The sequence below is a fragment of the Rousettus aegyptiacus genome, unplaced genomic scaffold, assembly GCF_014176215.1.
Source record: "Rousettus aegyptiacus isolate mRouAeg1 unplaced genomic scaffold, mRouAeg1.p scaffold_m13_p_11, whole genome shotgun sequence".
NCBI classification, from domain to species: domain Eukaryota; kingdom Metazoa; phylum Chordata; class Mammalia; order Chiroptera; family Pteropodidae; genus Rousettus; species Rousettus aegyptiacus.
The window spans coordinates 75,623,600-75,646,048 of NW_023416286.1; the positions used below are offsets into that span (position 1 = coordinate 75,623,600).

Sequence of the window (22,449 nt, forward strand, 5' to 3'; positions counted from 1 at the left end):
AAGCTATTAAAATTTGTTTAAAACCAATATGAATGAGAGCAGAGAAATTCAAGTAAACCATATTTACTGAAAATCAGAGAGATTAAAATTCTTAGGCTTTTTTTTTTTTTTACTTACAAAGAGTGTTGGTTTGGGTATAAATATATTGTCTTCATGTTCTGTAGGCACATTCAAAGTCTTTGATTTCTGATTTTCTGTCACAGTTTTTGATTCCGTTTTAGTAAGAAGTAATGGGTCCTCAGAACGCTTATTGCGCATATTAGTGACGATCTGTTTCATTGCTGCCAATTCCTGTTATATGAAAACAGAAAACGGCAAATATGATTTTAGTAAGTAGATATATTTTTATTCTTGAAGTAGAAGAAACATATATTTTTATTCTTGAAGTAGAAGAAACATTTGAAGCAATATAAGAGATGAGGAAAGTTGTGAAAATCGCATTATTAAACAATTATGACATATGAATCTCACGGTCACTAATAGTTTTAGTATGATAAATGATACATATATCATTCTATAGTCTAATGGTTCCCCAAATTTTCTGCACATTGGAATCACCTGTGGAGCTTCAAAAACTACTGGTGCCTGGCTCCACCCCCCAGAGATGGTGAGATAACCGTGCTGAGGTATGGCCTTGGCTTTATAAATTTTAAAAGATCTCCAGGTGCTTTTAGGGAGAGACAAATCTGGGAACCACTGGCATAGTTATTTTCCACTATAATATTTCTACACGTTTGTCAAGTCGATATTTAGGCATTTAACTTTTTCTTTTCTACCTCGTAACCTACCCATTTCCTTTTGAAATCTTATATGAAGATGGCAGGGAAAAAAAAAATTCCAAAAGTTTTTTTGGTTACTAACCATCAGTTCAAACAGTAAGTTTAATGTGGCTTCAGGATTTCTTTAACTGTGTTATTCCCTATTCTTTTACAAATGAAAACAAGACTTAGCTTTATCCACTTTCTGTCTAAACTAAGAATTATTATGCTGAACTTCTTGAAGAACTCAGATAAAAATTTTCACTCATTCCCTTCTCCAAGTCTATTTTGTTTTATTTTTTTCCCATAGTCGAACCGGTAGAACTTATCACTATTTAGTGGATATTTTTGATTAATCACTAAATTAATTTAATCAAACACAAGCACATGAAGAGAGGACAAACTAAGTTCTCCTTTACTTTATTATCTGTATAACAGTGGTAGATTGTGTTAGAAGTATTTTTTTCCTATTATTTTATTTCATCTTCATGCCAAGACACTAAGTTACGGTGAGAGAAAGATGTTCTGCTTCCTTTTACTAATCTGTTTATAGACATCAGCTCTGTGTCAGAGCAAGTTCCTACAGGCCTTCTTCTTCTTCTTCTTCTTTTTTTTTCTGGCTGTCATTAGTTCTATTTAGAACCATCTAGCTTGAGTGGGTATTTTAAAACAGAGCTGTTGAGTTTAAGCCACAGAGCTTAATAAATCTTAGGGCCAGGAGAGGAGCTGGAAGAAATGGTACTAGAATCCTCTTTCTCCCTCCTGCAGTAGTGGGGCTGGGGAGGCCAACGCACATGAGAATGGCTATGCCTCAGATACTTGCCAATCTGATGATATATTATTATTTGAGCCTTTTAAGGCTCTGTTTTTCTCTTCAAAATTATGTTATTTCATTTATATTCTCCCCCACAGTGAAATCTACTGATTTAATGTTAAACATGTCTGGTATTATGGTAGCTTTTAGTTCCTATTCTGTTTACTACAATAAGGGAAAGGGCAGATGACAGTCTCTCAGTGTATCAAAAGAAAATTTTCTACCTGAAGGAATCTCTCCTTATGAGTAATAACTTTTATACCTTGGTATGAGAAGAAAAAAATAATAGGAAAAAATATTTCTTTCCGACCTATCATTATTCTGTAGATATGTAAGGTAAAGGAGATCATATTTGCTGAGGGAAGGGGATGGGTGGACAAGGACGAGAAAGGAGAAAAGCAGGGAGTTGCAGGTGTACTAGGCGGAGGGCTTTGGCTCCTAAGTGCCTTGCGGAGGCTATAATTTTGTTTCTTTCCGGTTTCCCTCCGCAACTGGTATAGGAGCAGTTAAAGGAAACAGATCATCCCTGATGCTGGTTAGGAGGTAGAAGGGAAATTCACAGGGCTTTGCTTTATCCAACACCCCCAACTTATGGTGTTGTCAAAGTACTGCTTTTATTTACTGACGGTATTAAATAATGTTACTACGGTTTTGGAAATCTAGGTAAGGAACTCTTTAAAAGCAAAGAAATTTATAAAATTCCTATTAGGATAATAAAACTACAATAGATATAAATAAGATGTAGAACAATTTTCTTCAGTTTTATTGTCTGATCATTAGATGATCCCTTTCATATCAATGATAAAGTTGAATAAAGAAAATTCCACTTAAACATCAAATAGTATTCAAGATACCATCATATACTGAACACACAGAGCCAAGCACATGTAGTGGGACTATTTTAATATTAGGTTAGAAGTCAGATACATCTATTCCTGACTATTAGTAATTGTGTAAATTTAGGCTTAATCTATTCTGGTCCAATGAGCTTTAGTTTCCTAATTGATAAAATATATATTTGTGTTACCTCTTAGGATTTTTCCAGTCTGAGAAGTATTTGGGTATGTTTATTCTGCATTTCTTCTACTGTGGGATTGAGAAGCTTTTCATATCTATAATGGTATTTCCTTTTCTGTTACTGTCCTGGATCTGTTACTGTCCTGGATCTATTTTCCTACGGGGTGATTGGTCATTTTCTTATACATTTCAAGGAGCTCTTCATATGTTAGAGATATTAGCCCTTTGTAAAACGAGTGACAGATTTTTTTTCCATTAATTTTTGTTTGACTTTGTTCACACTTTTTTTTTTTTGCTTCGTACTTTCTGATTCTGATGTTAGCTGAATAGGTCAATCTTTAATTTTATGGGCTTCCCTCCGTAGTTTCTTCTTCCATTTTCCTCAAGTTACTTTTATGGTTTCTTTTTCTTTTCTTTTTCAAACATTTAGATCTTTCATCTGTTTGAAGTTTATCCTGGCTTATGGTAATGGGTGTGAATTCAACACCTTTTTTCCCCCATGGCTATTATGTAATAACAACATTATGTACCACAGAGATAATTTTTTCCTCACCAATTTGAAATTCTATCTTCATCATATACTAAACTTCCATAAGTGTAGGATTTATTTTTAGATTAAACTCTATTCCAATGGTCTATTTATTCATGTACCTATATCATACTGTTTTAATGTTTAATAACTGAGGTATTTTTTGGGCTATATTCTTAAGGATAGGGGTGAGATTATGCTCTCTGTGAGAAGGAGTTCAGTTTCTGTTTGTTGTGATTTTTCTCTTTCATGCTATTAATTTTCTTCCAGTTTCTGATGGTCTTTATTTGTGTGTTCCAATTTATGAACAAAGGGCAATTACATGTTTTCTTCTGTTGTTGTGGGCCATTCATAACAACAGAATGAGAGAATGGAGTACGATATCCATACAGGTGGATGAGAAAATCTGTCTAGCAGATTTCACTCTAGGGTCCTCAGGCAGAAAGTAGGCTCTTTTCCTCAAAATGACAAAATCTCCAGTGTCTTAATCTGAAACCCTTTCATTTTGAACAGTTCAAGCCTATTCCTAGCAAATTTTCCATTAATTTAGAAACCATTTTTCAAAAAATATTTTTAAATTCCTGTTTTTTAGATTATAGAATTACTGGTTTATTTTAAAATTCAAATACTGCAAAAGTGCCATGCCCCAATCCTCTTTATCCTTTTACCACTTTTTGAGACCTTTAAATACTATTCTATAACATGGTCTAATTTATAATAATATTCATTAATTCTGATGTGACTTCATATTCATTTTCAAAAAGCTAATAGTATAAACGATATAATTCTAGTAAATCGAATACATAAGAAAATTCCAGTAACTTCAAGAATGAATGAACTACTTATTAAAATTAATAAATGTAGAATTACGTCTGATCATATAATTAAGACTTAGGGTAAAACCAAACCAAACAATAATAACCACACCGCAGTACAATTACTCTCGAAAATGAAAGAGTTAAGGGCAAGAATGTTCTTATGAAACCTCCAGATGATGATAATGATGATGATGATGATGATGATGATGATGATGATTGTTATTGTACAAATAACATCTATGAAAAAGATATACTTCTCTCTTGTATCCAAAAGCACATATCTTGGCCATTTAATATAAACTATTTGTGTGAAGTGGTGGCATATCAAAACAGCTCAACTGCAGAGCAGCTGCTTAACAGTATTGCATAGTTCATGCCAATCAATTGCTGAAAGTTGTAAACTCTGCAAAGATGTTGGCAAGGGGACACATAGATGGCATTTCTTGATGAAAATAGCTCTGACAAGTATAATGCAAACTATGTGTTGCACTGGAGGGTAAATACAAGTGCTTTTATATAAGCATAACAAAGTATCATGACTAATACGTTAGATGGTTCTGTGCATCATTTCTACTTGAAGGTAAAAACTAACCTTATTTAAAACAACACATACAGTATTTAAACTTCATCTAAAAGGGTATGTATGTATGTATTTATTTTTTAGGTGAGGCAACCCTTGGTTGACCTCACAGACTGCAAGGACCTTGTCAGCTTACAATCCCTTTATTTTTTAATTTTTTATTTTTGATGCCTACAGCACCTGGTCTTCCTAGGTGGTCTCCCATGCAAGTACTAACCAGACCCGACTCTGCTTAGCTTCTGAGATCAGACAGGATTGGGCTTGTTCAGGGTAGCATGCCTACGGACTTAAAAGAGTATTAGAATCATACATATATGATTCTATATGTATTCTATATCCATATAATCATATATATATGGTCCTTTGTGGCTAGGTTCTTTTTATTTTGCTTAATATTTTCAAGGTTCATCCGCATTATAACCTACATCAGCACTTCATTACTTTTTATAAATCTGAATAATATTCTACTATATGGCTATACTACATTTTGTTTATCTATTAAACAACTGACAGACATTCTGCTACTGTGAATAATGCTGCTTTAAACATCCATGCACAGGTTTTTGTGGCCATGTTTTCATTTCTATTGGGTATACACCTCAGAGTGGAATTGCTGGGTCATATGGTAACTCCATGTTTAATTATCTAAGGAACTGCCAAATTGTTTTGTCAATATTGTTTTATCTATTTCCTTACCAGTTTTTGGAAAATATTTTAAAGCGGATTTCATATCTCAGATTATTTCACTTGCAAACATTTCAGAAGAGATTTTTAAAAGATGAAAATTTAAAAAGTACCAAAAATTATTATCCTATCTATCACAATAATTTAAATGAAAATGTAAATTTAATTCAGAGTCATCCACCTATAGTGAATGCTCAATAAGAATTTAAAAATTATTATAAAATCAGATTTTAGCACAGTTTAATGTATGGATTTTGATGAAGTTAAAATATACCTTGAGTGCCAATCGCTACACTCTAAATACAAGACAAAAACAGATTTTGTACAACAAAATTGTTAGAGAATCTCAGGAGTATCTACAATGCAAACTGCTGTTTTTCGTAGTCCCTCAGTTTTTTCATCGAAATACTTGCTCCCGTTTATAGGGTAACTTCATCCTAGGATCATCTCTTTGCCTCACGGGGAGAATATAGTTTTAGGTGTGGCGAGAGGAACAGAAAGGACAAGAATTAGTATTTGCTGAGTATCTACCATGTGCCCCGGTTAAGTATTTTACATAATAATTAAAGCCTCTCCTCAATACTAGGATGTAGATATTCAGTTTTCAAGGTGAGGAAACTGGGTTTAGAAGGTTTTAAGAAACTTAGCCAAGTTTATCAGCTGCTAAGGATGCGAAAGTAGGATTCGACCGCAGGTCTTTTGGGTTCATAGCTGTGATTATTTACACAATATTGCAGATGCCTTTTGGCAAACGCTTTCACAAACAGTTTCAGGTTTGGAAGAGATCTTAGAGTCATTTAACCTAGCTGCTATACAAAACAAAGCAAAACAACAACAAAAATAACGAAACAAAGCAAACCAAAACAAAACATGTCTCCTTATGTCTATCCTCAGGTTTTAATTCCAACCTATGGAGACATGTGTAAGATAAGAAGTGTATTTTTGCCTCTTTCACATGCCTACTTTGAATTTCTTATCTCTAAGTCTTTTCTTCTCTAAAACCCCCACTTCATTCATCTCTCTTATGACTGAAAAGAATTCTTTTGTAATCTTGATTGATTCCTCAGATTATTTGCAGGTATTAAAAATTTTGGGCTTAGAACAGACTAAAGAAAGAAGTCCTGCCAGAGCAGAACAGGATAAGGTCTATCTATTCCTTAGTATAAAGCATTTCAGATGACATAAACATTTTTGGAGCCATACCCTATCAATGACTGAAAGCTTAGTGAGAGCTCAAGTGTTTACATGAATGAGAGATAACTGTGCTGTCACAGCCTGGGGGATATAACTAATCACCTGAAACATTCTTTCCTGAACTTGGATATTATCTTTAGGTCATTTTCAACAGTGATCCAGGTAGAGGAAGCTAGTATTAACATGTTCAAGTAGGCCCCTGAGTTGAAAACTACTGCCATTGTTGACTTGAACAGAAGCATGGGCGCCTTGATTCTGTACTGATTGGTTTGTGCAGACTTTTTAGCTCAGTTGATCACTGAATAGTAACTTGGACTTCTGACTGCTTTGTCTCCTGGTATTAATGTCCTCTTGGTGCCTGGCTTTTCCTTCTGTAATAGTATTCGCCGGGTGCTATCTAGTTTCTGGCCTTTACTGTTTCAGTATAGTCTGATAAGTTTTGATGTATATTCTTGTTGACTTTCATCAGCAGCTTCAGAGTCTAAACTCTATCCTCCATTTCGAGTTATGATTTCTACAGTGTGTCTCACTCCATTGCCTATACTTTCTCTTTGTTGCATTTCCAGCCTTTTCTAGTGTTGTCTCCTTGACATGTGATCAGTGACTTGTAAGGTTTATATCAAAATATGCCAGTATGGTACCTAACAGAATTATGACCATAATTATTTCATATCATTGTCAATGTTCTCTCCTGGCCACCATACACTTCTAGAGGCTTATTTTATAACTTGGCAATTTGTTTTGTGTATTGCCTTATGTCCCAGAATTGGTTGGTTTGTTATAAACTGCTACTCGAGTAAGAGAGTCATAAAAACACAGGAGTGATAGTAAGAGGTTGTTTACTTACTGATAAAGAACAAGAAGTATACTACTTTGAAAAATAGAAAATTACCGAACTTCTAAAATATAGTAGGAAAATCACACATTTCATTAAAAAAAGAGAAAGAAAATGACAAGTCTAAACAATACAAAATAGATGTGAAAATGTGATGTGAAAAAAGTTAAAAGGGCATATATACACAGATAAAATATTTTTATGAGTTATACTGCTTCACACAAGAGTTTTACTTGCAGGATACAACAAAGAAATCTGAAATTTTAAAGATGATAGAAAGATTAAAGAAGAAGCCAAGATTCTTATGAAAATCAAAATAATTTGCCCTAGTTCTACTAAATTCTGTACCAGTCCACATAAACATAGAGATCTACAGAGTACAACATAAAAGCAATTCAAGTGTGTTTTCTGCAACTCAAAATTGAGTAGAGTTAACATTCCACAGAATGGACAACAGAGATTCAGTGGCTGCTTCTGTGAAATGGGTACAAGACCATCCTAGGGCTTGAGTGGAAAATATGAATATAAAAAGAACTATAAAGTAATACACAAATATTAAACATTAAAAAATATATCTTTTGGGGAGAAGCTTAATGCCCTCTTGGATTCTACAAGGCATAAGCAAACAGCTACCTCTCTCATTATGGAAGGATAATTTAATTAACTTACCCTCTCAGTGTTTTTTGTCAGTCATGCTGACTATAAAATTTAACTACTAGATGTGTAAGAAAAACATATAAAAAGGCACTCTTAAGAAAATTTCAAAACAGTTAAGTATGAACCAAAAAGAATGACACACATATAGAAAAATGTAATTTGTTTGAACCCTTTATGAAGTACATTGCCTAAGGGGCACTTGTGATGCTGAAATGTTCCTGAAACTTTCCGAGAAATCACAAAGAACATACAAGTTAGAATCCTGGAACATGAACATACCATAAAAGAATGATAATTATACTGTGACTTCACTTTAAGAAACCTGGCTAACTGCAGGGTTTGTTTTCTTTTTTGCTAAGTGACATACGCTGCAGTAAGAGGCAAGTTACCCGGGAGAGTGGGAGATAGTCCAACATTCAGGCAAGTGTGGGGCCTTGCACATGTAGGTGCTTAGTAGAGTGGCTGGTTACGCCTGGGGACTCTAAGAGATTACTGGCAAGAGCACTGAATGAGAGGTAGAAGAATCCCAGGTCTTAAAATGGTTCTCATATCCCACAAATACATATTGCTCCTTAGAAGCCTGAGACCCATAGATGTTGCTGTGGCTACAGCTATCACGCATGTCCAGGGTCTGAGGAGTAGCGCTATTCTAGACAAACTTTTCAAATATGACTTCCTGCTGGCTACTTCCAGGTAGTTCTCTAAAGTTGTTCTTGGGTGTAGAAGAGCTTCAACACTTTTTAAGTTAAAATACAGTTATCAGAGTGAATCTTATTTTTTGAGGAGAGGTAACAAGGATATACAAAAGGCTTGTTTCTAAAGCTTTCTTTTTGACTATTCTATTTGACAGCTTCTACTGCAACTACTGCTGAAGACTGGAAAGAACCATAATTAGTTTAACAAACATTCTTGGAGATTTTCCCTCAAAACTCTGAAACTATCATCTCTTGCCATTAGATGGACCTCCCTAAACTCTTACTACCATATCACAAGCTTACTTTTATCTTAACGTGATATTTCTGCTTTTCACAACGGAAAAGGTACCCCTCTTATCTAAAGTTAAATCCCATCACTTTATTCTGGATCTCCTCCTTTCCTTATACTTTTGCTAAAATGATTATCTTCTCTCTTTTGTACTTTTAATGCCTCTCTGGCTTGGCCCTTCCTATCACCATTTAAACTGGATACTCTCCACCTTTGGGAGGTAAAAGCCTTGGTCTCCTGCTCCCTGATCATCCCTTATTCTCTAATTCAAACATGTTAAGGGCAATCTACTTTTCCTATGACTACTTTTCAATTTCTAATCATGCATCAATTCACAGCAATCTGTGTTTTAGCTTCACTGAAACTCTTTCGGCATCTTGTTAAACCCAAATCACATTTTCTTTTTATCTTTATTTTACATGGCACCTTGACAGCCTATTCACTGCTGACAATTCTCTTCTGCCTGAATAGTTTTTTCTGGGCTTCAATGACTCTGCTCTCTTCCAGTTGTTCCTGCCATCTCTCTGGTCATTCCTCATTCTTCTTCGTGCAAGCGCATTTTCCTCTGCCCATTCCCTTAAAAGTCGTTGCTCTTCAAAATTCTGTCCCAGGCCTTTTTCTGTTCTCACTCTATATACTTTCCTAGTTCTTTTAATTTAGTACTTTCTACTTTCATGTAAAGGACCATCTTTATGCTGTGACTTTCAAATCTCTAACACCAGATGTCTTGAGTCCTTCTTCCCCAAACCTATCCCTCCCATGTTTTTTGTAGTAACGCCATAAACCCAAGACATATGCCAAAACCCTGGGCACCAGTTCTCATTTCTCGTCTCTTCATCATTCCCTAAATTCAATCGCCAAGCCCCATGATTCTGCTTTCTTAACTGCTTTCAAACTGGTCCATTTTTGTCAGACACCATGATCAACCATCTATTCAAGACACTACAGAAATGAGAGAATAGCTTCCTAAGTAGGGCTCTTACCATTACCCTTAATACAACTACAAAGGAAATTAGAAAAGGGCTTTTATATCAGCTTCTTAAAATTACACTCATTAGTCTATTAGACATTTGGCTGATTCAAGACACTTTTCCTATTCTTGAAAGCTTATATTCTAAGGACACATGATGAAATAGATACGAGGAAAATTAGAATTAGAGTTTCCAAAGGTGATCAGCAAATCTTGTTTTATTAAGGCAAATATGAGTGGATAAAAATGGGTGGAAAATGAAAGCCATTAAGAAAGACTCCTGAGAAGTATGCTCAACAAGAAAGAAGCCATTCCAAGAAATCACATTCTTTGTACTCAAAACTGAATGTTTAATTTGAAGCCTTGCTCTAGTTATTTAATAGTGAGATTCTATCAGTTGATCTTTTCCTTTACCTCTTTTTAACCCAATTATTTAAGGTTTATTATATATTATATTTTTACACCTAACCAGTCTTAGTATAAGTTAAGACATTTAAGGTTAAAAAAAGATTATAACCCACTTGAACAAAACCAAAAAAGTTATTCTGAGACATCCAAAGTGAAAGAGAAGAAAAAGAGATTATAACACCTAGATAAGATATTCAGCTCTAAGTTTTCTGGAAATGAAGACAAAAAGGAAATACATTAAATTACACAGTTTTCAGTTTCTGACAAAAAAGAAGAGATATAACTTCATCTACAGAGGCCAAAATTTTCCTGGAACTAGAGCAAGCAATAATTCATCATGAGATTTTTGTTTAAATGAAACATAAGCTTTTATTTCAGGTAAAAAAAAAAAGTATTTACTTCTAGTTTTGACAGTAAGTATGTAATCATGGTTAAATTGCTTAATTCTTACCATCCATCATCAGTTTTATCTGTAAAAGTGGGAACAATGGCATTTATCTCAGTGGACTTGTAGTAGAAACTAAATTACATTAATATAAATAGAAGTACTTAGTAGACTGCCTCAAATAGTTTCCCAGAACAAAGAGGGATGACACCAGAGCTTGTTTTAATACTCTATAAAGGCAGAGGGCACAACGTTCAATTGCACCTTCATGAAAGAAATTTTGTGAGGAGAAATAATTTGCTCCCTCCTATCACTCAGCTCTATGAAGGCTTCATTCACTAAATACAGGGATAGAACTTGGAAAATTTAAAATGGAGAGATGTAAACAGGTATGAGATCTCAATTTACTTCACGATCAAATCTTGTAGTTAGTATTCGTTGTGCAGATCTTTTAACCTAATATATTTACCCATCCCAATTGAGCTTTATAGTCTGAAAAGCCAACCTAAAAAATGCTATTTTTTTCTCCATACCCAGTCTCTCTTTACATTTTAATATTTTTTATTATTAATACTTTCTTTAAAGAAAGTACTGAAAATCAAAATCACCTATTACACTGCTTATAATTCAAAATATACATAACCATAATGTATAAATGCTTCAAGTTTTTAGAATAAGAAGTCAATGATAATTTTATCATTCCTAGAAATGTTTATATCACAATTGAACACCTAACATGAGAGAAGTTACTTTTAAACTAATAATTTTGAGCTAACACTAATAAAGAAAATATAAACCCTCTTTGGCCATGACACAAATATCTTGGAATTGTCAACCTAGAATTATTCTATCTGTTTTCTTTTTTCATTTAATACATACTTGGTAACTACATAATGAGTTAGTAGTCTCGTTTCATATTATGCGACCATATAAAGTCTTACCAGAACTAAGTGACACTGCTTAAAAAGATAGCTATCCGGCATAAAAAAGAAAATGAAAAAATTCAAAATGTTCATTTGGTTTCTTTAGCTGATTAAAACAATGAGTTGTATTAACTTTCCTCGGGTCCTGGCTCTCCCGTGCCGACCTGCACTGTGCTCACCTCTGACCGTGGACACCTACACCTTGTGCCTTAGGGCCCTTGCTTGCCTCACTTTCACAAAATTATATTTATCAGTTACTCTGATTCAACTGTACCTACTGGCTATCCTAAGCACTTGACTCTCAAGAGCTATAAAATGAATAAATCAATCCTGCAGACTCTGTTTTAAGTAAATATTCAAGTGAATGGTCAAGCCCTTCCCTGGGTCACTGGCTGTTCTGTTTCCATAAAAGCAGCTTGCATTTGCTTTGGCATCTGCACCCACTATGTAAGTTGGTTTTAAACTATTTCTTAGAAAAAGATTAAGCATTTGTATCAGACTTGTTTTTTTAAATTTTTACTTTGTTTTGTTAAGGAAAAAAGCTACCTTTCTTTATATGTTTGGCATTAAAAAAGGTTACAAGGTTAATTACTAAAATATAATTGTCGAAATGAAGAGAGATTATCATATGCATGAATAATAACTGAGAATTATTTACTCAGGTATGTATCCATGTGAATGTCATTGATGCCGTGCAGTAATAGGCAACTTACATGAATAGTTTCATCTCGCTAGTATTTAACTTTCATGTTTAAATATTTTGTTCTAAACCTATTCAATTTTCAAGCCTTTGAGTAAAACTTTTAGTTTTTACTTGGACACATGAATAATGTGATTCCAAGCATGATGTATGAAATATGTAAATTAAATTTGCTCATATATTTTTCAGAGCCTAGCATAATCCTCTAAAATCAAATGAGAATTGTCATTCTGAAAAAAATATGCAGCTTTATGTTATGCAGCTTTATGAAAAAAAATCAGTGTGACTGAATGGACATCTGTAGTTATTATCTCTTAAATATTCCAATTTAGACACGTTTGTAAAAATCCATATAGTGAATGAATCAGGCTTCCACAGTGAAGAAACAATTATTTGAAGAAACAATCCTAAGATATAAGTGATAGAAGATAAGGCCTGGAATGTTGGAAGTCAGAAAAAAGATGAAATATCTTTGAAGAAGCTCTTCCTAGTCTATAACCTGTTGTTAGAGCTACTTACCTAAAAGTCATCAGTGAAATCTAGTCCAGGGACACCTTATCTCTTTCACCCATCATATAAAATACACCTTTAAAAGAGAACTTACTCCAAATGCCATTTCTAAGACAGAGACAATCCCCCAATTTCCCTGACACCACTTCTAGGATATGCACCTTCCAACTTCCAGTAATATTCTCCAGTTCATCTCTCTCAATAATATCTTTCCAATAATTTCTTCCTAAATATATGGTATGTCTTTCCCAGACTAGAAAAATGCCTTTAAGATACTCATAAACCAATGACCTGTTTTGAACATTTCTTTCCCTGTTAGGCTAACAAAATGGTAAAAACGTGGCTAAGACAAGGTACTGATAGTTCAGTGGAAAAAATGCACCAGATTAAAAAACTAGGTTTCATAGTACCAGGTGCTGGCGAGGATGCTGAGCAACTGGAACTCTCATTCACTGCTGGTGGGAATGCAGAAGGTACAGTCACGTTGGAAAATAGTTTGGCAGTTTCTTATAAAGTTAAACATACACTTTCCATATGACCCAGCAATTCTGCTCCTGGGTATTTATCGAGAGAAATAAAAACTTACATTTCTACAAAAACACATACATAATGTTTACAGCAGCTTTAGTTATAGATGCCCTCAAATGGAAAAAACCCAAATGTCCATCACCTGCTGAATGGATTAAAAAACTTTGGTACATCCGAATAACGTAATATTACTCAGTAATAAAAAGGAACAAATGACTAATATTCGCAGTAACATGAATAAATCTTTTTCATGGTACATGAAACAACCCAGACTGAAAAGACTACTACCTATAATTTCATTTAGATGACATTCTAGAAAAGAATAATGCCTTTTGCTGGAAAAAGGCAAAGTTATAGGGACAGAAAACATAAGTGGTGTCTAGGGCTGCAGTTGGGGAAAAGGTCACTACAAAGGGGGTGTGAGGGAACCTTCTGGAGTGATGGAACTAGTGTACATATTGATTGTTGTGATGGTTACGCAACTGTGTGAGTCAGTCAAAAATAATAGAAATGTATGCCAAAATGGGTGAATTTTATTGTATGTATGTTATACCTCAATAAATCTGACTTAACCAGGGTTATCTCTTAGTTACTAACTGGCTTTGGGCAAGCCACCTAAAACTCATTTTTCCTTTTATAAAATGGGGGTTATATTAACTCTAAAAGATTTTTGGTGAGGAACAAATGAAAAAAACTATAAACTTTAAAGTTCGACACAAATATTGTACACTGGGCATTGGACACACAATGATGAACAAGACAGAAGTATCGTAAAAAAAAAAATAAAACTAATAATTATTAAGTAATGTGGAAATTCAATGACAGAGATATGAACAAGGCAATAAGGGGTCAACAAGGAGTGGCGTTCCAGGAATAAGAATTACACCATAAAAAATAAAGTCTAAATTAATTCATAAAGAATAAAGTATCACAAGTAGAATATAAAGGGCCAGATCACACACAGTGAGATGCAAATGTGAGAAGTCACTAATAAACATGAAAAATGGATTCAATAATTTTAACCCAACATGGACTTCAAAAATCTTAAAGTGGTAAAACTTATGACAAAATGGAAAAAATACCTCACGATGATTTAAAAGTTGTTCTAAATCTAATGCCATTTGATTCTTCATCTGTAGTAAAGCTGACTTTTCTTTATTTAAATTGCTGGAAAAAAAAAAAAACACACCAGGTTATAAAAAGTCATCATAGTGGTTTAAATTTAATTAATAGTAAATAGCAAAAGATTAAAGACAAATCTGATATTTTGAATTAAAGATAAATTAAACTTACAGTCCGTAAAGATATCAGTGCAGCCACTACATTTGATTTAATCAATGGCCTAATTATTTTGAACTCAGACTTTTTCTTTTATTAATCATTTGACAGTGCAATTGAGATTCTTTGTGACAATACTTTTCTTGACTAGTAGGGGCATAAAATTAGTGTTTTAAAGATGACTGTTTACTCCTGAAATGTAAAAAAATTAAGTGGGACTTATATATAAGATAAAAAGAAGGTATGCATAGGCAGAATATTAAAACTATAGACACTGGAAGTCAAATTAAAATGTTTATCTTTAAAATTGAGGTAGTATATATTTTATAATTTATCACATACTAAATTACCAGGTATATAATTGAGTTGGATAAATAAATCATATATTTGGTCTGGGGTCAACTTGGAAAAGCAATTTTTGTCTTCAAATTCTTAATTCAAACTTCGGTTTCTAAGTTTGCATTGTGAATTTCCTTTTGGTGTACCTATTTTTTGACAGGAAGGGGTGAGAAGCCTAATTGTTAAGGGCATTATATTTTAAAAGATAAACAGTTGAGGTTTATCTCATACTATCCAGAGTTCCATTAAATGAAATATTCTTTGAAAGCAAATGGACTTAATCTTCTTAGCCAGCACTACAACAAGAATCAAGAAAAACAACATAATAAATTTAATTTAATAACTTAAATAATGAATTTAAGAAACAATTCCTTAAATGTTAAAACAAAATCTGTGCAAGTAAAATAAATGAGAATTGTTTTTGCTGATAGGTAACATGTTTTAAGTTATAACTTTAAGAAAGTGGAAAGCTACCAATTTTTAAAATATCAGGCAGGAAGTTTTTTTAAATTCAAGGTATAGTAGTAGGCATTCTGGAAGAACTGGTAATTCCAGGACCTAGGAGGAAAAAGCTCACATTCTCCTCCTTCCTAGTAATTGAGAACTTCCCCCAAGGAAGCATCATAGTTTGTCCTCTGAGAAGAAAGACTAGATGCAATTCTAACTTTTGTTTCCAACTGTGCCACTGACTCAACTGTGGTGGTAGAAAGCACAACACCCTCCCCCACTGAACCTCAGTTTTCACATCTGTAAAAGTGGAAAAGAATACTTGTGTATGTCAAAGGATATGTGAATTAACTAATGAATAATTATATAAAGCATTAAACACATAAAACTCTATATAAATGCTATACAGTATTACTAGTTTAGATGAAAAACAGGCATCAGAGGAAAACAGTAATTAAATGCCAATAAAAGTAGGCAGCTCAGCAGAAAAACAAATTGACTTTTGGAGTTAGGCGTCAGAGATCCTACTGAGCCGCAGAATTGAAAAGAACTAAATGATACAAAGGAAACCGAGTGTCATGTTCTGCCAGAATCCCCCAAAGCATGGCAAAGATCAGACGTTTCTGTAACTCTAAAATCTAATCTATCTTTAGGTAGAATCACTTTGAAGATAAAATCCTTTTCAGAATTGAAATAAAAGTCCAGTAAATAGTAATAGGAATTTTCAAGGAATAGGTAGGTATGTGTTAATGTTCACAGACATGTACACAGATACACAACAGTATGTGTACATGTACTCATATGGAATACATATACTGACACACACACAAGCACACGCACACTCTCTTTTTCTCTCTCAAATACCAACAGGTCCATTAAATACAGTGTAATAGGAATGGAATGTTGATGTTATTAAAGAATTTTAGATAATTCATTAGAAATGCCTTATATAGAGAGTTTACTTTTTTCCAGAATAAAGTAAATATTCCATATTTAAATAGCTAAAGTAACCACATAACGCAGAACAAAACGTTGTTGGACAAATTGGTTTATGGAGCAACTCTGTTCTATCAGGATGTTGGTTTTATCACAAACAGTACTGACTCCACAGACAATACTTGGTTATATATTTTCACAGTCTCAGCCTTCTCTACATGTAGCATACTCTTAAACCACAGAGACTACCTTCAATTGGGGGGTCTCTAAAATTGAATATGATTACTATTCTCTGTGCTCTTCTAGTTTCTATCTAATAACTCAACAGAAGTTTAGTCTCCATAAAACATATTTCATAACAGTGGAAACTAACCTTTAAAAATACAAAGCTTCTATGAGTGACTCATAAAGCAACTACAAAACAAATCTCCTTATAAGTACATCTATCGTGAATGGTATATGACACCCATAATTGTTCAATTCGCTGTTAATTATTACTCAGGAATTCATGTTTATGGCTCTATTTCACCTGTTATATGAAAACATATTCCTGCTATCTTGTTTCTTACTTCCTGGCTTTGCCTTACAAAAGAAGTTGACAATGTACTCTTTTCTTTTTAAACTACTAGTTAAGAATATACCAAAAACTAACAACAGGGAAAGAAAATTTATGCTAATTATTCTGCTTCCATGCTTCCTTCAGTTTTGAACTACAGATCAAACTATATAACGCAGACTGTCTCTTGTGGCTCAGTGGAGAAGTATTAACAGTACTACCTTTAGAAAGAATTATTAATGATAAGGAAATTTAACGTAGTTAACAGTGATATCTCCAGTGTTAGCTTTTAACATGTTTATAACAATTTCATTTTAGTGCATATTTACTCTAACCTTTCTAGATATTGACTGTACCATTTGTAAGTTGCGGGGATGGTATAGTGGTTGTTTTATTTTCTAAGAAAATTATAAAATTATTCAGTTTGTTAAAGAGCTTTTATCGTATAAGCTAAAGAAACATTTTTTAAAAACAATCAATTAATGTAAATATTCTCTATTCTTAAAATCAATACCCGGCAAAGAGGAAGAGGAATTTTTAAGGAACATAATCACTTAGTAATCTCTTTAGATGGGTTATCTAATGTTCAAATTCTGAAATAAGGAAGGATAAAAGGGAGGAAAATAACATTTAGTGAGTTTCTCCCATGTGCCAGAAGTTTTTTATATGTTATTTTATTTAATTTTCACAACTACCTCTTGATGTTCACATTAATATCTATATTTTACAGACACATTTACCATGAGGAACCAGGCTGATGTGGATTCAAAGCTCAGGATAACTCCACTATATTTGAAATGTCATCAGCTCAGAGTAGGGGTAGAGAGAACTATGACCTATCTTGCTGTATCTGACTTGTTGATCGGGCTGAGTGTTTTTCTGGCATCATATCATTTAACTTATGTCATCAGGGTACATCTACAGCATTTCAAAGACCATGATGAAAATAGTGAAAGCACCTTAACCTTTCACATTAAAGGACAGTTACTTTGATTAATAGCAAGTTTTCATTTCCAGTGAAATACTAGTTCAGAACGTACTAAAATATTGTACTATAAATTTATGAAACAGATAGTTTTAAAAAATCAGATGTTTAGCACAAAAATATTTTTTTGTAGTTAATTCCATAATTGACAATTTTTATGATTATTGTTGTTAAGGGAGTTGCTATTATTAAGGGAGTTCTAATTTTTGTCCAAGTTCAACATATCTTGAGAAATTTATTTCTCACTTTTAATATAATTTATTTTTTTACACTTTTAATACAATTTCAATGTAAAAATTTGTTAAATGTAAGAAAATACTAATAATAGCAAACACTTAACATTTATAATGTACAGGCACAGTGCTGCATATATTACAAAGATAATATCATTTAATCTCAAAAATAACCATACAAATTAGGTACTATTAATACCAATCCCATTTCACAGATGAAAAAACTGGCTGTACTGTCCAATATCAAGGCTATTAGCCACAAGTGGTAATTAATATTAAATTAATTTAATTTAAAAAATTATAAATTTAGTTTCTCAGTAATACTACCCACATTTCAAATGCTCAACAGCCACAGCTAGTGGCTATCATCCTGGACAGCACAGATATGGAATGTTTTTTATCACTGCACAAAGTTCTGCTGAACAATGGATGTTTAGAGAGTTCAACTGACTTGCTCCAATTCAAAACTAAGTACTGAGCTGGACTTGAGCCCATGCAATTTATCTATAGAGCCTGTACTTCCTTTAAATTTTTTTTTAAAACTTTATTATGGAGTATTTTGAAAGAAGAGAAAAATATAACCCCCATGTATCCATCACTGAGCTTCAACAATTATCAGTTCATTAATGCCTTACTTTTAACCATTACTCTACACTATTTTTTTTTTTTTTGCTTCCCTTTCTTAATTATAGTAGTTAATAAAAAAGTATTCTTACTCAGAATAGGACATAGGGAGGCAGTATAACATAATGGTTAAGAGAACAGAATTAGGAAGCAGGCAACTCTGGACTAAAATTATGGCCCTACCACAAAGCTGTATGTTCTAAGATGAAAAGTTGCTTAATTTCTCTAAAGCAGAATTTGCTGATCTTTATAATTTTTCTCCTATAGTTAGCTATTATTTCTCTATATTCAAAATTTTTAGCTATCTTAATTCTTAGATAAAAATTCAAATAAATTTACTTTAAGGTAACTGTGAAAGAGGTAATTTTTTGCAGAGAACTTTTATGAACCCCTTTCCAAGATTACAAAGGTAAAGTGACTCTATACAAAATTTCAAATATAATAGAAATATATAACATAGGACGAAAATGTTTTATTTGGGGTTCTTTCCTCAATTTCTCTACGATAACTAGGTACCCAGTGTGAGCGATAAAACAGAATCTACTGTCTCCAATAGCTATTTATAGGACAACTGCTTAATTAATTCATTGAATTAACTTATTAATGCTGGTTACATATATTGCAAATATAATTTTTATTATGTTGAAGTTTAAAACATAAATGTCATTTTAAATTATTTTGTCAAATCATCCAAAATTAGTATCAGGAGTGAAGTTCTGAGCCAATTATATTGGCTGGGGTAGAAAGGAGAGAAGATAATTATTCTGATTCAATAAAAAGAACACTCATACTTTGGAGTTAATAACCCATAGTTTTATAATTTTGGTTATATACCTTGCAAAGCTTGGATTTAATAACTATCTTCTCTATTGTTTTCCAATTTTTTAATTTAACAATTTCTACTCTATGAATTGGTTAGTAATTTACTCTAACAATATTAAAATCTAATAACAAGCCAACTAACCACTCACAAGTTAAAACCTCTTTATGTATAGCATCATTCTTTTACAGCAATTAAAAAAAAAACACTAAAAATGGTCATAGAGATGAACGTGTAAAGGATTTGAATAATTATTAAATGGAGCAAGTCTTTTGGGTAAAGTGTCATGTAAAAAAACAACTTCGAGGAAGTGAAAGAAATTTAGATTTAGGTTACTTAAATGTTTAGGGGGAAAAAAGCTTATAAATTCCTTGGCAAAGTCAACATGAATCTCAGTAAATATACACATTTAATATTTAAAATTAATTTGATTCCACAAATGGGATCTGTTTATATTCCTCCTCACTTTGGGCGACCCACGTCCCACCAAAGATTTCTAGGGGAACAATGACAGGGCAACTGTCATGTGTCCTAGGGTGGGTAAAGTGCTTTGTTAAAAGTGTAGCATCATGTCTATGGCCATGCCACCCTGAATGTGCCCAATCTCATCTGATCTTGGAAGAAGCTAAGCAGGGTCGGGCCTGGTTAGTACGTGGATGGGAGACCACCTAGGAATACCAGGTGCTATAGGTGCAATAATAATAATAATAAAAAAAAAAATAAAATAAAAAGTGTAGCATTGCTATGTCCAGGCTAAAATTTCTGACCACAAGGTGGAATGCAAACACCTAATTGATGTAACCTAGTTTTTCTAATAATTCAATACTCATCACATTTAAGACCACCTCCATTGTTTAAATTTTTTCCTCACCATTTACTACCCATATTTATCGATAGCAGTAATATGTTTATATTTTACTACTCAAATAAAAGATCTGTAGATGGTTTACCTGACATCTTTCTCAAGTTGTGTGATACAGTCCTTTAGTGAATCAATCTTAGAATCTCTCTGACGCACTGATTCAATGAGATAACTGTAAGGTTGTTGGGTTTGGTTTAACAGAGAATTGGCCCTGTCAAGCTAAAGAAAAACAGACTGCATTAAAATCTAGAAAATTTTACAAGAAACTAAAATTATTCAAAATGCTCTAACACAGAAACAGTATACCAACTCACCCTTACATGAATTACTCGGAAAAGCTTTTCCTGTATAAATTGGAATGTTTTAAAAATGATTAATCAAAATTGCTACACTTAATAATAATGATAATAATAATAAAGACAATGTAAATAGGAAAGAAAATCTTAAAGAAAATTGATAAATATTGTTACCAATTTTGGGGGAGAGTTATCTAAATTTTTTTAACATTTGTTGGTCTGAGAAGCTATGTGACATAAAATTTATCTTCTTTTAATGAATACCCATTAGCTAAAAATGAAAATCTTTTATTTGAACTTTATTTCTATTCAAAAAATATAAATGAATAATGTAGTAACTTTTTGTCTTCATATTTCCTTCCATCTCTATTGTAAAACAGATAATTTATGTACCTAAATCACTACGTATAATTAAAAGAAAAAAATGTGGTTAAAATATAAATAACATAAAATTTAACATTTTAACCATTTTACAGTGTACAATTCTGGGGTATTAAGTGCATTCACAATGTTGTGTAACCATTGCTGGTATTTATTTCTAGAACATTTTCATCTGCCCAAGAAGCTCTATACCCAGTAAGCCAAAACATATCCCCCCCACTTCAGCTCCTTCGAACCTCTATTCTACTTTGTCTCCGTGAATTTGCCTATTCTTGGTACCTCTTATAAGTGAAAGCATATAATGCTTGTCATTTTATGTCTCCTTATTTCACTTAATGTAATGTTTTTAAGGTCTATTCGTGTTGTACCATGAATCACAATGTCATTCCTCTTTATGGCCAAATAATTCTACTGTTATATTTAAAGCACGTTTTGCTTCTTCGTTCATCTCTTTCTTGTTGGGTATTTAGCTTGTTTCTACTTTTTGGCTATTATGACTAACGCTGTTATGAACAGTGGTGTATAAATATCTGTTTGAGACTCTATTTTCAATCCCTTTTGTTATCTACCTAGGAGTGCGGTGGAATTGCTGGGTCATACAGTAATTCTATATTTAACTTTTTGAGGAATTGCCTGCCAATTGTTTTCCACAGTGGATGCATCATTTTACATTCCTACAGCAATGCATTTGGTTCCAATTCCTCAACATACTTGCCAAAATTGTTATTTCATGTGCTTATGACCATTTGTACATCCTCTTTGGAGAAACGTCTATTTAAGTCTTTTGCCCATTTTTTAATTTGGTTTTTCTTTGTTGTTGCTGAGTTGTAGGAGTTCTTTATATATTCTGGATATTAAGCTCTTATTAAATATACGATTTGTAAATACCTCTTCCTTTCTGTGGTGTCTTTTTACTCTTGAAGATGTCTTTTGATCACAAAAATTTTTAATATTGATGAAGTTCAACTTACCTATTTTTTTCTTTTGTTGCCTGTACTTTCGGTGTCATTTTAAAGAAATCATTTCCAAATCCAAGGTTATGAAGATTTTCTCTTATGTTTTATTCTATGAGTTTTATACCTTTAGCTTTGAAATTTAGGTCTTTGGTCAACTTTGGGTTAATTTTTGTATATAGTGTGATGTACAGTTTCCATTTCACTCTTTTATATATAGACGTGTGGTTTTCCCGGCACTATTTGTTGAAAAGACTGTCTTTTCTCCATTGAATAGTTTCTCAGACTTGTTGAGAAATTACTGACCGTAGGTTAGGGTTTATTTCCGGGCTCTCTATTCTATTCCATTAGTCTATATATCTATTCTATGCCAGTAAAACACTGTTTTGATCACTGTAGGTCTGTACCAAGTTTTACCATCTGAGTGGGAATAATCCAAATTTGT

The 22,449-nt window shown here is 32.9% G+C and overlaps 1 protein-coding gene and 1 pseudogene across 5 annotated transcripts in view; one reads left to right on the forward strand and one right to left on the reverse strand.

The window, feature by feature from the left end:
- PIBF1 (progesterone immunomodulatory binding factor 1) overlaps window positions 1–22,449 on the reverse strand; it is a 146,971-nt gene that overhangs the window by 12,052 nt on the left and 112,470 nt on the right. For 3 of the 5 annotated variants that reach the window (XM_016133396.2, XM_016133398.2, XM_016133397.2), the window contains exons 15-17: window positions 20,463–20,593; window positions 14,377–14,461; window positions 118–291 (exon numbers count right to left, since the gene is read on the reverse strand). In XM_016133396.2, the coding sequence (XP_015988882.1) occupies window positions 118–291; window positions 14,377–14,461; window positions 20,463–20,593 (390 nt within the window). Of the gene's footprint in view, window positions 1–117; window positions 292–14,376; window positions 14,462–20,462; window positions 20,594–22,449 lie in introns of those variants that run through there. The other 2 variants (XR_001595447.2, XM_016133400.2) reach the window with 2 other exon arrangements.
- On the forward strand, window positions 20,084–20,205 carry LOC118609499 (annotated as a pseudogene).